This window comes from Catharus ustulatus, chromosome 11 (assembly GCF_009819885.2).
Source record: "Catharus ustulatus isolate bCatUst1 chromosome 11, bCatUst1.pri.v2, whole genome shotgun sequence".
Lineage (NCBI taxonomy): Eukaryota > Metazoa > Chordata > Aves > Passeriformes > Turdidae > Catharus > Catharus ustulatus.
Genome location: NC_046231.1, coordinates 15,520,137 through 15,534,005, shown reverse-complemented (window position 1 = coordinate 15,534,005; position 13,869 = coordinate 15,520,137). Strand labels below are relative to the sequence as shown.

The 13,869-nt window shown below is 44.9% G+C and overlaps 1 protein-coding gene across 1 annotated transcript; it reads right to left on the bottom strand.

Moving 5' to 3' along the window:
- Positions 1-296: 296 nt before the first annotated feature.
- Positions 297-5,549, bottom strand: GINS3 (GINS complex subunit 3). Its single transcript, XM_033069998.2, has 3 exons — positions 5,341-5,549; positions 4,583-4,816; positions 297-2,141 (listed from the first exon to the last, which is right to left on the bottom strand). The coding sequence occupies exons 1-3, from the start codon at positions 5,512-5,514 to the stop codon at positions 1,911-1,913; spliced, it is 639 nt and encodes a 212-aa protein (XP_032925889.1). The 5' UTR covers positions 5,515-5,549; the 3' UTR covers positions 297-1,910.
- Between the last annotated feature and the right edge of the window lie 8,320 nt (positions 5,550-13,869).

Below are 13,869 nucleotides of genomic sequence, written 5' to 3'. Positions count from 1 at the left end.
ACAGAGCCATCCCTACCCATCTGATGTTCCTAAAAACACAATTCATTAAAGCAACAATTTATTGATTGGCTGACAGGGTCTCTGCCACAACCTGTGCAAGCTGCCAGACCCACCTGGGCTAAGTCAGGCAGGAACTATTTCTACACTGGCACAACTGCACAAGTTAGCTCCTGACCACATTATCTGTAAGAGCAGAGGCATTATCTATCATGGCCACACTTTTGTACAGACCTGGACTTTCCCATTTGATTTATCTGCTGCAGCACAATTAACAACAGACTTTCACATTACAAGCATTCCCTTACAGAACATTTATTCAGGATAAAAATCCAGAAATGGACAATTGAGAAATGCATAAGCCATTATGTGCCATTAAGTCATTAAGTGCAGCAGCACTTCATCTTGCACATACTTAAAATACATTGTCAGGCAAGCTTCCAGCTAGTCTCCTGTGGCAGGACAGCTGGCCCTGTGCAGCTGAGGGGGAGGCACCAAGACATAACACTGTCCCCTCTCAGCACCTCCACAGACTGAGCCTGAACACCTCTGGCCATGGAATGGCCCTTTGTGCTCCAGGTCTTGTTTGAAGCATCCAATGTCCAGGTGCATCTGCAAGTCCAGTAACAGCTCCTTTGAGACTTGGATCTTGCTGTCACCTCCCAGAGATTCCCACAGAAGTGGAAGTGCTCGGCAGCATCAGGATGCAGCTCCTCTGCTTAGGTTCTCCTCAAGGCTCTCCTTCAGAAGCACCTGCATGTCTAATACTGCTCCCAAAGGACAACCATCCTGATGACTGCAGAACTACAGAGATAACCATGTCTTCTGTCTCCAGTCCAAGGGGACTTGAGATGATCCAGGTTTAAGGGCATCCATATGGGGTGATAACCACTGTGCTGTTTAGCAAGTCCCAAATCCTGTCACTGCTACTGGCAAGGATGACATTTACCAGAATCATATTCCTAGATTCATTTGGATGGATCAGAAGGAAGGAAACTCAGTTCATTTGTTCTGTCCCTTCTACTCACCAAATTTAGAAATCAGTAGAATTTCTCATGGAGAAACAAATATCTCAAAGGCTGATAATGGGGCAGAGTTTCCATTAAAGTTTCTGCTTTTGATCTGATCCAGACTTTATTCTTTGCTGCCTTCTGTTTCCTCCTCTGTAGAACACCCATCAGAGAGACACATCCAGCACAAAAGCCACAGGCATCAAACAAGAACGCTCTTTACTGCCCAGCACCAAGGTCACAAGGGCCAAAAAGGGAGAGAGAGGACAAGGCAGCACCAGATGTGTGCAGCCACTTGCTGTGTGGGTTTGAGGAAGTATTTCTCTCCAGGGCACTGGCACTGTGTACAGGAGTCAGGGAAGAAAAACATTCCTGCCTCACAGAGAGCACCTGTTCCACCTCAGTGTGTAAGAAATGAAAAAAAATTATTGCTGTATCACATTTTTTCCACATCATTGGGTCTCTCTAAAGAACAGGGAACCTGGAAACAGCTGTTCATAGAATCAACAGCTGTTTTCAGGGGCTCGGATGGGAAGAACAAGATGAAATACATAAATTACACTTCCTTCCAGATCTGGTACTGTAAATATCAATTCAGAGCCATAATTAGTATTTATTACCCTTTCAGAAAATCCTCTCAGTCTCTCAGCCACCTAGCAAACACTTCAGTTGCAGCTCCTCAGGAGTGCTATGAGAGAGGTGTAAGGCTGTTCAGTGGTGTGATCTAGTTTTTATACCCTTGTCCTCTGCCTTTAAAATTTTCACTAGTCTTATCCAAAGCTGTTACAGAGAAGAATTCCCATTAATGGACAGGGAGCCTGTCCTTCCCTAAATTGATTCATTTTTCTTCTACAACAGGCTGAAATCTGTGTCCCCCACTATAACTTCACGTTCTTCAGGTTTTTAACCATCCACTTCTGCAAGCTTTCTTTTCCCATAGTTCTGCACCAGACTGGAAGCTGTGATTTGAGAAGCCTGTCCCTTTTCCCAGCACTGGAAGTCATTCAGCCCTTTCTGGCCCACTTGAAAGAGAGCTCTTTCCAGCTCATCCAGGCGAGCCACCAGCGCAGACGTGTCCTCGTTGTAGGCGTTCTGCGAGGAGTCCATGATGCGGCGGAAACGGGCAATGAACGTCTGAGGAGAACAACACAGTCACTGACAGGTTACACAGAGCCACCCCCTGCTCAAACCTGGAGGCTGAGCTTTCAAAACTGAAAAGCCAAAGGTTCAGGCTCCTGTTCACAGCAAGCCAAGGGTCTGCAACCAGCACAGCGCCTGTTAAGCTTGGCTACAAAGACAAAACCACTTCATGCCTGAGGTGGGACAGCAAATGCCTGATACTGGCTGGGCAGCAAACTCAGAATTGGATTTTGGCTGCTCCTTCACAACAGGCTTGAGGAGACCACAGGATACAACACAATTATGATCTATTCTGCCTCACTTCTCAAGCAATCATTGCTTTAGAGCAGGAGGAATGAATCTCATGCCACAGCAGCTGCTGCAGGAATGTACAAGATGCAAGTACATACAAGCTGCAAGTTGTGAATGTCCTGGAAGTTAAGCCAAGCTGCTGCTGAAAAGCATTCAAGATGCTAGAAAAACACTTAACCATGAAAAAGGTGTAAAACCAAACCAATCTACAACTTAGAAATAGCATTTTGAAAAGCTAAGTAGCAAGACATATTTAAGGCATTTTATTTTCCTCTCTTATCTTTGCTTTTGGGAATTGGAAAAAAAGGGTCAGAACTCTTTGGAAACTGTGCTTTGTTTTGTGCTTTCAGAAGTTGATTTCAGAATCACCACAACTTACAGGGTAAAGTAATAGGTTCAATAAGGATAAACTTAGAGGTTTTTAAATCAGCACAACTCCCCTCTTGTTTGCTTTTAAAAGGAGAAATCAAACCTGGCATGCTTTGATTTTTCTGTCAATAAGTAATGAGTTCTGCTGTGGCTTTTTTCCCTCAGATGCCCATTAGCAGAAAAAAAAAAGACAAGGAAAGGTGTGGGCACCTCCTCAAGGCACAAAGAACATGTTCAGTGGACAACTCCAAGAAAGCAGGAGCACTTTAAAGCCTCTCTGCATCAGCCTTAATGTAAAGCACAGAGAAAGGAAAAAAATGCAATAAAAACCATCCCAGCCCACTTAGAGACCTGGCTGAAGAGGTCTCAGAGCTGTTAGTGGTTACGGTTAAAAGCTCAAGAAGACTGAAGTCCGGAAACAGACAAAGATGACATCTATCTTTTAAAAGAGAAAGGGGAGAGGGAGAGGAGAAAGGAAGAGCCAGGGAATTATAAATCCATCAGCATCAATTCCTGGAAGCACACTGGAATGAAGAAGCAATACAGAAACTTCTGCAAGACAATAAAAGAATCACAGCCATCATGGACTTGCCAAGAACAAACTCACAGAGCCCAGCCTGGTTTCCTGCTAGGGCAGGATGCCAGCTTTGCACAGGCAGGAAAGGGGCATCTGTCAGGGGGCATTCTTGGAAGATTTAGGCAGACCACCCAAAGATGGTCAGGAGAGACAGCCATCATCCACAGCTCTGTCAGGAGGGAAGAACACACTGAGTGGAGCTCCACTGGGTCTCCGTGGGACCAACCACTGTTTGAGATGTTAATTAATGAGCTTACTGAAGGAATAGCAGCAGTGCTTATTAAATCAGCCAGCAACATGCAGAAGCAGAAGGGATGACTACAGGCATGTAGGGGAGCAGAACTCTTAATAATCCTAACTAATTAGAAGGATGGTGTGGAAACAATAGGATGTCATTCACCAGGACTAACAGAAGGTTTTACATTAAGGCAGGAATAGTACAAAGTCAGGAAATTATTTGTTTGCAGATGCAACCTGCACCACCTCACTGTGGACTGCAAACCAAACACAGATCCATGTGACTGCATCGTGACAAACCAGATGCTGCACCAAGATGAGCCAAGAGCATCACAGCCACACAAAACTCACAAAGTAATCCTTTTGTTTTCATCAGCACAAGTCCTGAGCATGAGACTGCACTGCTGCTCAGGGCATGGCACAGTGGATGCAGTGCACAATGAGGGCAGTCAGAGGTTAGGAAGCATGACCCATGGAGAAATATCAAATTAACTGGGACTGCTGCAGGAAGGAAGAGAATAATCTGTCCTCAGCATTTACTTTGTATGAGACAAACAGAACAGAGTTATATTGCTGTGAAGGAGCTTTGGTTCAGACATTGGAGCAAACCTCCTAAGGTGAGGCTGGCAAGGCACTGAAGGAGATTGCCCAGAGCAGTGTGAGGTGTCTGCATTAGAGAGGGTAAAAGACAGGTTTAGTTAAATAATCTTACATCTCCTCTAGTCCTGTTTTACAGGATTTTATTAAATACCATATTTAAGCTAAAATTACACTTCTGGATGCACAGTGCAGGCTTCCAGCACCAGTCTGTGCAGCTGCCAAGAGGGTCATCCATATTAAATCCAGAAGTCACTTGGATTAAATCAGGATATTTTTTTCCTGAAGACTGCTAAGCAGCTGGGAACAAAAGGAAGACAGAAAAATGCAGATCTAAATTTCAGGACCTGATTGAGATACTTGCCTGCAGGATAGTCTGAGCTATCTCAGGATTCTCTGGATTCTCAAAATTCAGGAGCTGTGAGCCAAATCCATAGTAGTAGGGCCCCATTTTATGCAGATCAACCACATTGGCATCAGCACTGAACACTGTCCTCCAGGCTTCCCTGAAAATCTTTGGCAGTTCCACAGAGATGATTCTCCTCTTGCTGTCATGTAGCCCCTTAGCAAGCCACAGGGGGATCTCCAGCTTTGATCCCTGGAGGAACGAGAGAAGCCAAAAGTTATCCTTACCATGAAAGTACATCTGAAGCAGCCCCAAAGACATAGAGTGAACTTTATTAATGAAGATCCAGCATTACAAAAAGTAAAGATTGTTTTCAGAACAGTCCTTTGTGACTGTAGCATAAACCAGACACACTTTGGAGGCCTTATTATGGCAAGTCAGAAAGTGGACTTTTTATTGACATTCTATGTTTCAGTAATTGCCAGTTGATGAAACAGCATGAGAAAAAGAAGAAGAAGGAAAAAAACCAGGCAAACTGTATATAATAAAGCAAAAATAGCTTTAGGGAAAGTAGAGGAGAGCATCACTGCAGGGACCATCAGGAGAGGGCGGCCGGGCCTGGGAGCTGCGACAGGAGGTGGGGGCGAGGTGGTGGCCCCAGACAGTCCCGTGTCCCATGTCCCGTGTCCCCTCCCCACAGCGACAGTCCCGTGTCCCGGGTCCCGTGTCCCCTCCCCACAGCGACACTGGCGTGTCCCGGGTCCCCTCCCCGTTACCTCCGGGATGGACTCGGCGCTGCCCGCGCCCTGCCCCATCAGCACGGCCAGGCGCGGCAGCGCACTCTCGGCGCGCCCCGGCAGCTTCTCCTGCGACATCAGGATATCGTCCAGCGAGAGGAAATTCTCCTCCATGCCCAGCCCGGGCCCCACCGGGAAATACGCCTCGGCCATGGCCGGGCCGCGGCTCCCGCCAGCCCGTGAGGCGCCGCCCGCCAGCGGCACCGCGCATGCGCCGGGCCCGGCCCGCGCTGAGGGGAGCGGGGAGAGAGGGATCGGGATTGGGATTGGGATCGGGGAGAGGGAGCGGGATCGGGGAGCGGGATCGGGGAGAGGGATCGGGATCGAGGATCGGGATCGGCACAGGCATGGGCAGCGCGGCCGCCGCACCGCCGGTGCCCGCAGCCGGTGCCGCCCGTCCCCCCGCACCAGCCCGGAGGGGTCTCGGAGTCGTATCGGGATAGAACAGGGGGGATGGACTCACACTGGGATTGGGTTTGTGGGGAATTTCCTCGCTGGGAGGGCGGTGAGGCCCTGGCACGGGTTGCCCATAGGAGCCGCTGTGGATGCCCCATCCCTGGAAGTGTCCAGGGTTTGGAGCAGGCGGGGATAGTGGAAGGTGTCGCTGTCCATGGCAGGGTGGAACAGGACGGACTCTGCAGTCCCTTCCAATAAAAGCGCTCCAGGGATCCCTGCTGGTGGCAGGGCCTGCTGGGCACAGCCCCGCGGGCTGGGATGGGAGGATGCTGCCCCAAGTCAGACCCCAAAGGAGCTGTTCCAAAGGCAGCGATGTTCCTGCGGCTCCAGCGCCTCCATCCGCGCCCACCGCACGGGCGGTGGAAGCCGAGGCGATGCTGCCCCTGGGCTGGTTGTGCTCTGGGGTGGCTGTGCCCTGGGCTGGCTGTGCCCCTGGGCTGGCTCTGTCCCTGCCCCTGGGCTGGCTGTGCCCCTGTCCCTGGGCTGGCTGTGCTCTGGGCTGGCTCTGTCACTGCCCCGGGGCTGGCTGTGCTCTGGGCTGGCTCTGCCCCTGGGGCTGGCTCTGTCACTGCCCCGGGGCTGGCTGTGCCCTGGGCTGGCTGTGCCCCTGGGGCTGGCTCTGTCACTGCCCCGGGGCTGGCTGTGCCCTGGGCTGGCTGTGCCCCTGGCTCTCCTTGGCAGTTCAGGACGTGGCTCGCCCTGCAGAGCACATGATCCGATGGATGTGGCTGTGCTGAGTAGGCAGAAGGCAGCCAAATGAACTGTGTATGCCTTGGGTTTCAAGGGGAGGCTGCAGCCCAAAGTAATTTATCTTGGAGCTGGAATATAAAAATCAAGTCGTGTGTTGACGGCAGAATCAAATACCCTGTGCTAAATTCTGGGTTTGGTTTTATAAGGATAAAAGCATTGGTTATCTCCATTTTGAACAGAATTTTACTTCATTTTAGAACACGACCTTGTGGGTTTTTTTGCTCATTGTTTTGTTGGTTCAAAAGTAGTTCATTTTTCATCAGACTTAAATTTTCTTGCTATTCCCTGAGCTTTATATGCTGAAAACATTACTTTTTTATATAGACAATGGTCTATAAAATAATAAATTTAAATAATCTAGTAAATATTTTAGTCTTTGTTCTGCTGAGGAAGGAAAATAAAGAATTGAGCAGTGTTGAAACACCTGACAATTTCCCTGAGAAATAATCATGGAGTTATTTATAGAGGGTTTGATGATTTTTTTAATGACATTTTCAGTCCATGACTAAGGCGTAGCCCAATGCATCTTTAATCATCTGTTAGTTCTCACGACCTCAGCATTCTTCCTGCTGCTGTTTGCTCAAGCTGGATCCACTGTGATTTGTTACTGTTTTGTCAGCATTAATTATCACCTTGGTACTTTAACGTCTTCATCAAAGTCAGACCCATGCAAAACAATAAAATCTGAACCAGTTTATTAAATCTTGTGCTGTTTTATTTCATACTGAGAAACACAAAGCACAGACAGTGTGGGCTGAGACCTCAGGTGCTTCCGTCACTTCCACGTCCCCTGGGTACCATGGCAGTCTGTGCTATAAAAATCCAGCCAACAAGGAAACAGTGAGATTTTGTGAGCTGTGTGAGCAGAAGAAATGTGCCCATGTGTGTTTGCCAGTACACTGCTGATTCCAGTCTCCCCTTTCCCCATAAGTCAGGTACATTAAATACTGACAGCAGCTGGAGGGGCAATGCATGCCCCCAAAGAGATTTAATGTAGAGCTCATTTCTTGTAAGATGCTGGATTTTTTTTCTGTAACATAGAAAACAGACATTATGTTAATTTTAGCAACACTAACTATTGTCTTGTACTGTTTCTGTGTTTTAGGGTTTTTTTGTTGTTTTTTGTTTTGTTTTGTTTTTTAATGAGAGATTAAGACTCTCTGTTTAGAAAATAAATCCTTCTATCTGTGCACATTTTCCAGATGAGTTGCAGAGCAGTTTCTGAAAGCTCTTTCTAAGGGACAGTTCTGATAAAATTATAATTTGCTGAATTGGATTAGTAAAAGTATTCCCTGCTTAATGAGGTTTAGGAAACAAATCTCTCTGCTAGATATGAAAGTGTGAGAAGAGAGAACTATGCAAATGGAATATGCTTTTTCCAAGTTGCACAGCTAAGACATCTGGAAAAAGAAGAAAGAAAAGCACAATTTCCCTGTGTCCCCAGATGCCTCAGCCTCCAGTGTGTGATACAAAAATAAGCACCAAGGTGCAGAAAGCCCAGAGTACCGGGTAAAGCTGAAAGAACACAGAGGAAAAGATGTTTATACTCACTGTAAAATCAGTTCTGAGAATTTTAAAGAATAATGAGTTTGGAAGACAGAATTATGTCACCCCTTTTTGTGCTGTGTTTGCCTTCTCATCCCAACAAAGGTACCAGGCAGGTTCTTATTCTTGAACACTTGTGTGTGAACCTTACTGTAAAAATATGCATAATGATCCCAGCATCCTAGACCATATTGTATTTTCATAAATATGATTTCAAGGCCTTCCTGAAGGAAAAGGAATGTCCTGTGTCATAACTGGTATATATGCCAAAAACTGAGTAATGACAGAGAAAAGTGTTACAAAACTAAGGTTGAGCTGTGATGAATAAAACCCAAATTACTTGAAGGTACAGTAGATAAATCAGAGGATTGCAAAGTATGGGAAAGAGTAAAATCTTAGAAATTGAGGAACAGTCTGTTACATCTGATCTAGGTACATCTAAAATCTTGAGTACCACAGAATCCAGCCGATTTAATATCAGATAAATTGGGGGAAGCAGGGCTGTTACCTGCTTCTTCCCAGGCCTTTGATCAGAGCAGGCTGATGTCTGTGTGTGCTGCAGAGCTGCTGAGCTCTGTCACGTCAGCATCTGCATGGGAGGTGATGACAGAGGCAGCTGATAGAGCCATCCTAGATAATCTAAATAGCATTAAATACTCGAAGTAAGGCAGCTGAAAGAGCTGCAGGATGCTGATGAGAGAAGGAAGTGCCTCTCTCCTTGTGGCCTCTCCTCACCTTACTTTTTAAGGTCAAAGTGGGAGAGGAACCATCAGTCTCCACATATTGGATTAAACCACAGCACAAATTAATGTTAATCTTGAATCTTTTCCCCCTCTGAGGCAGAGAGGATTACAGAATGATTTGCTTTTCTTATTTGCACGTGTTATCCAGCAATCAGAGATGCCGGCAGGGTTTATTGCTGCCTTAACATCCCTAGATGAGACATCTGAGGAGCCAGAGCTGTATGTCCAAACCCGGCCCAAGGATGCTGAGTAGAAGGATGCTGAGGAGTGTGGTGTTCACACTCCTGAGAGCAGGGCTGGAGGAAGGCAGCACACCCTGGAACACACATCCCTCACCCCCAGCCCGGGGCGGAATGTCTGAGTTGCTGTAGCTAATTATTTACTAAGCAAGTAGCTAATGCTGCTTAGCTACTCCTTTCCCTCCTGGAAGTTACACTCAACAAATTTGCATTTCCTAATCAGTTAACTCGCCCGTGGCAGTGGGAGACCTCATTTATAAGTCGTCCTTTGTCTTAGCTACCCCTTTGTTGTGCAAATATGGGCAAATAACTCAAGTAAACCAATTGGCTTCAGTAGGATTATGCCGAGGGAGTTGGGCGCTGTGTCATGTGAATAAACTCTGCTCTCCAAGGACAGGCTCTGCAGTCCAGCACAGCTTCATTTTTTGATGGAAAAGGGGTAGCAGCACAAATCAGTTGTTAAACTGAAGAGATAATCACTTCCCTGTTCAATTTATCTGCAAATGTGAGACTTTTAGCAGGAGTAGTAAGGTTACATCATTTTCATATTTCCATTTCAGAATAGCATTCCTTTCCATGTGGAGGAAGTGTGGAGGATTATGTCCTCACATAGCCACACATATTGAGAAGGGGAGAGCAGCTACAGATGAAATTTTGGGATTCAGGGTAACCAAACATCCTATGGGAAAGATCTTTTGGCTTCCATCTTCCAGTAAGAGTCTCTTAGCCAAAAAGCAGCAGGGAGTCTGGCCAGCTTATACGGTGAACTTCAAAATCCTTTTAAACACCTTCTAAAAAAGGAGTATTGAAGTCATAAGATCAAGCAGATGCTATAGCTGGCACCACAAAAAAAAATTCTGAAAGAACAAAAACATTTCTAGAATTCCAATATTTTTCCCCAGCTGTCATTCACTCTGTTATTATGCAGAAGTGGATTCAGCACTTTTCAAGCCTTTTTCAACCATTGTGTAGTTTTCTACACAAAAGAGTCACAGTTAAATCAACAGCAGGCATTTGAAGAAAGTTTCTTGTTTCAAGGAGTGGTGCCATGTTGCTAAAACTTTTGATGGTTTAATTGGGAATGCTGCCAAAATTGTTGATGTTTCTTCCATTTGGAGTTCCCCAGATGACAATTTGCTATTGTTTTTGTTTAGAAGTGTGGGAAAATTGCAATTGTGATAACTGCCTTTAACAAGAAATTAAGGAAATTGCTGATGACTGTGCAGAATTGCTGATGACTGTGCAGCAAATTCTAAGGGGTGACATTTCTCAAACGTTTGGTGTCTCAAGGTGACTGTGATGATGTGAGTAGAAAATTCACAGTATTTTAGTTTCTTTCACATCCACTCACATGATGAGGATGAAAGAAAAGTACTGTGTTCATTCTTGACAGGAAGACCCCTTCCTACTCCTAAAGCACTCAAGCTGCTGAGCAAAACAATGAATCTGTTCCACAGCACAAAACATTAAACATCAGCAATTTCTTTTTCTTGTGTCTCACCATTCATAGTAAATATCCTAGGGAGATGTTGGAAATGATGCTCTTCCAATTAAGTTGCATGAACTCCAACTCTATTCAGCTAAAGGCTGTTCAATGCCCAGAGACAAAAAACATCTAATGAATCAATCTTTGTGCACAGAAAAAAAAAAAACTTTCTTTTCTTTTTTTTTTTTTAAGGAAATTACATAAAAACTAGAAGCTGATGGCCTCTTTGAAAGGAAAAGACAGGGGTGGGTTGCTATATGAGCTTCACTTTCTAAATTATTTGGGGGCTTTTTTTCTGAGTTATCCAGGACATTTTCAGTAAAAAAAAAGCTAAAATATGCTGCTTTTGCTTCTGTGAAGAAAATATTATTCTTTGTCTTTCAGACTCAGATAAGCAATTGTAAATCTGGCTACAGATATTTTTCATGCTTTTCTCTTTATATCCTAATACTCTTGTTTTTCATTCTAGGTTCTCACTCTTATTTATATTACTCTGGAGAGTTTTATTATGTGAGTTACTGAAGAAGAAAAAAAGCAACCCTACATTTTTCTCAAGATCCAGAACGAGAGCTTCATCAGTTACCACAACATGAATGCCAACAATTTCTTCACTGCCTTCATTCAGATTTCTTCTGTCTGGCTTCTTCAGCATCACAAGCTGGAGAGGATGCAGGCATCTGCATTTCAGCTGCCTGTGCTCTCTGAGCCATGGTTTCAGTGTTATCCAGCCGTTCATCTGTCAGCACTGGATGAGCAGAACACTGATATTCCAGAGCTTTTTCAGAACATAAATGTTCCTTTTGGCCCATGGCTCACTGTCTTTGCCAGCAGAATCTCTGAATTAAATCTGATTGCCTCTTGGCTGCTGCTTTTCAGTTCTGGACTGTGGGTGTGTGGTCAGGCTGTCCTGTGTTTTATGAGGGATACTGAAACAGGAAAAGATCCAAATTGTTTCTTCTCTGATCACACGTGGGAAGGAAAATCTAACAGCACCTCACTGGAGCACACTGCATTGTGTCAAAAAGTAGAGAATCTTAATTTGTGAGGAAGCTTTTCATCCTTCTATAAAATGAAATATCAGGTTACACTGAACACGTGCTGAGAATCTGGCTGATATAATGGGATTACAGTCAGAATGAGCACGCCAAAAATTCTGTGTCCCAGTGAGAAAGACTATTAATATAATATCAGCTCGGAGTTCCACGAGGAGCAGAGCAAACCCAGTTTCTTGCTGGCATTCCTGCTGTCATGGGGAGATAGAGAGGAGGCTGCTGTGAATCAGTTTCTAGAGGCTGGCTGACAGCAGCAGTTTCTGAGCTGTTCAAAGGCATCACAGGCAGAATGGAAGATTTGGACAGGGTTTAGCAGGGAGGTTTCCCACTGAGTCACGAGAAGCAGAAAGGACCCCCTTGCTTTCTAAGAGACCAGATGCAGCTGGTTCCAGCTCTGCCCCCAGACTTGCTCAATGGTTTATGTCTAAAGGATTAGGTAGGTGTAATTGAGCCTTTGTACTGCTTTGTCCATCAGGAGTAAGGATGGTAAACCAAATATATTTATATAAATAAAATCACTTATTATTTGAATTGATGATGATCAGATTAGGAGATCCTAATCAAAATTATTTACTACACAGAATAGGTAGGTGTAACTCCCTCTGTACTATTTATTGCAGCATTATTGAAGCAATTGTATCCAAGCCAGCAAAATAAAAGTAGAAGCTGATGCTACTCACCCATAGCAAGGGTCTTGGGCTAAGGTCTTTTCCTCCTGTGTTGTTTAACTTTGGGATTGATGAGTCTGGGTGGTCTCAGCACTCAACACCAAAAGCAGCTGACCCTCCTTCCCCACCCAGCACTGCTCACTTTTGCACTTAGGGTGAGTTTAGAGCTGTTCACCCCCACGTAGACAGAGCACCCTGATACAAAGGGATCCCTGTGGGGCCCTGCAGGTTCTTTACCCACTCTCATTTGCCAGACCAGTCAGGCAGTCCCCGGTGGTGGGAGCTTGGGAAGCATGGGGGGAAGAGTTTGAGAGGTTAACCATTGGAGCCCAGGCATTAAGGGAAAAATGCAGTTCATTTTGAGCATCCTATCTGGAAGAATTCCAGTGATTCACAGTGTGGGGGAATGAAAAGAGGAGACAAGACAGGCAGCTTGCATCGTCTGACAGCTGAGTGGCTCTGTAGTTCTGAGAACATCCTGTCTCGGTGTATCCTCAGATCTGACAGCTTTGCTCTGCCAGGCAGGGACTGCTCTGTGATCCTGTAAAGTTTATCTTGGTTTTCATGAAACACCCCTGTACATGCCCAGCAATATATCTCATTGCCAGTAAGTCAGCAGTGTGCAAGTGCCAGCAGCTAAATATCCAGGAATGTTATATTCAAAAGTGACAAAACCCCGTGAGATGTGTTAAAAGCAAACATATTTTCTCTGGACTTTGTGGCTTGTACCCAGTGGCAGCCTTTATCACATAAACACAGATGAGGATTTTTGACAGGGTTTTAACCTCTTCTAGGAGAAGCTGTGTATCTTTTGATTTTCTTATTTTTCTTATAATCCCGTATTTACAAGCAGAGCTAGTAAAATAACAGAAAAATACATTAAGTGGGGAAGGTTTGGCAAACCCAGCATAATCTCATTGAGATGACTGATGGGTTTAGATCTTGTTTTCAAAAAAAGAAGTTCAAAAATCTGTCTCTTCACAGAATTACAGGCAAAATATCTCCATGGTATAAACAGATGTAAATCCACTACAGAAAGTGCAGCTTTCATCAAAATCTCTGAGGGTGATTCTGTTGTTTTGTTGATAACATCGACAGGTATCAACATGTATCCATTGATAACAATTCAATATTACAATTAGCATATTAAGGACATTGATGGGTGCTTCAATGCAAATGCTTTGTTTTTGTTCTCTTTTGACTAATTATCTCCATCCTGGAGCCTGAGAGTGCATTAAGTGTTGAGTCAAGAGACATTTTTGCCTCTCCCTTATGTCCCTTCTGAGATTTGTGTGCAGGGCAGAGTTGTTTCTGTGCTCCAATTCTAAATGCCCACAATTCTATGGCATTCCAGTAGAGATGTCAGACTGGATGGTAGTTGTTTTTCATTTCAGGTGAAACATGATAGAGTTTGTGGTTCCTAATGAGCTCTTTCCACAAACCAAGTCCCAGCTTTTCGACAGTGAAATGTGTGAGTCAGACCTTGAAGATAAAGGTCTTATGCAACTGCTTAAAATTGCAGCAGGTTGTTTATAACATCCTTTGCATTCAAGCCTACTTTGGCTTTAA

Coding starts and splice junctions, on each gene's coding strand:
- GINS3 (XM_033069998.2), bottom strand. CDS start 5,514: ATGGCCGAGGCGTATTTCCCGGTGGGGCCCGGGCTGGGCATGGAGGAG. Junction 4,817..5,340: donor GCGCCGAGTCCATCCCGGAG/GTAACGGGGAGG, acceptor TCGTTCCTCCAG/GGATCAAAGCTGGAGATCCC. Junction 2,142..4,582: donor TAGCTCAGACTATCCTGCAG/GCAAGTATCTCA, acceptor TGTTCTCCTCAG/ACGTTCATTGCCCGTTTCCG.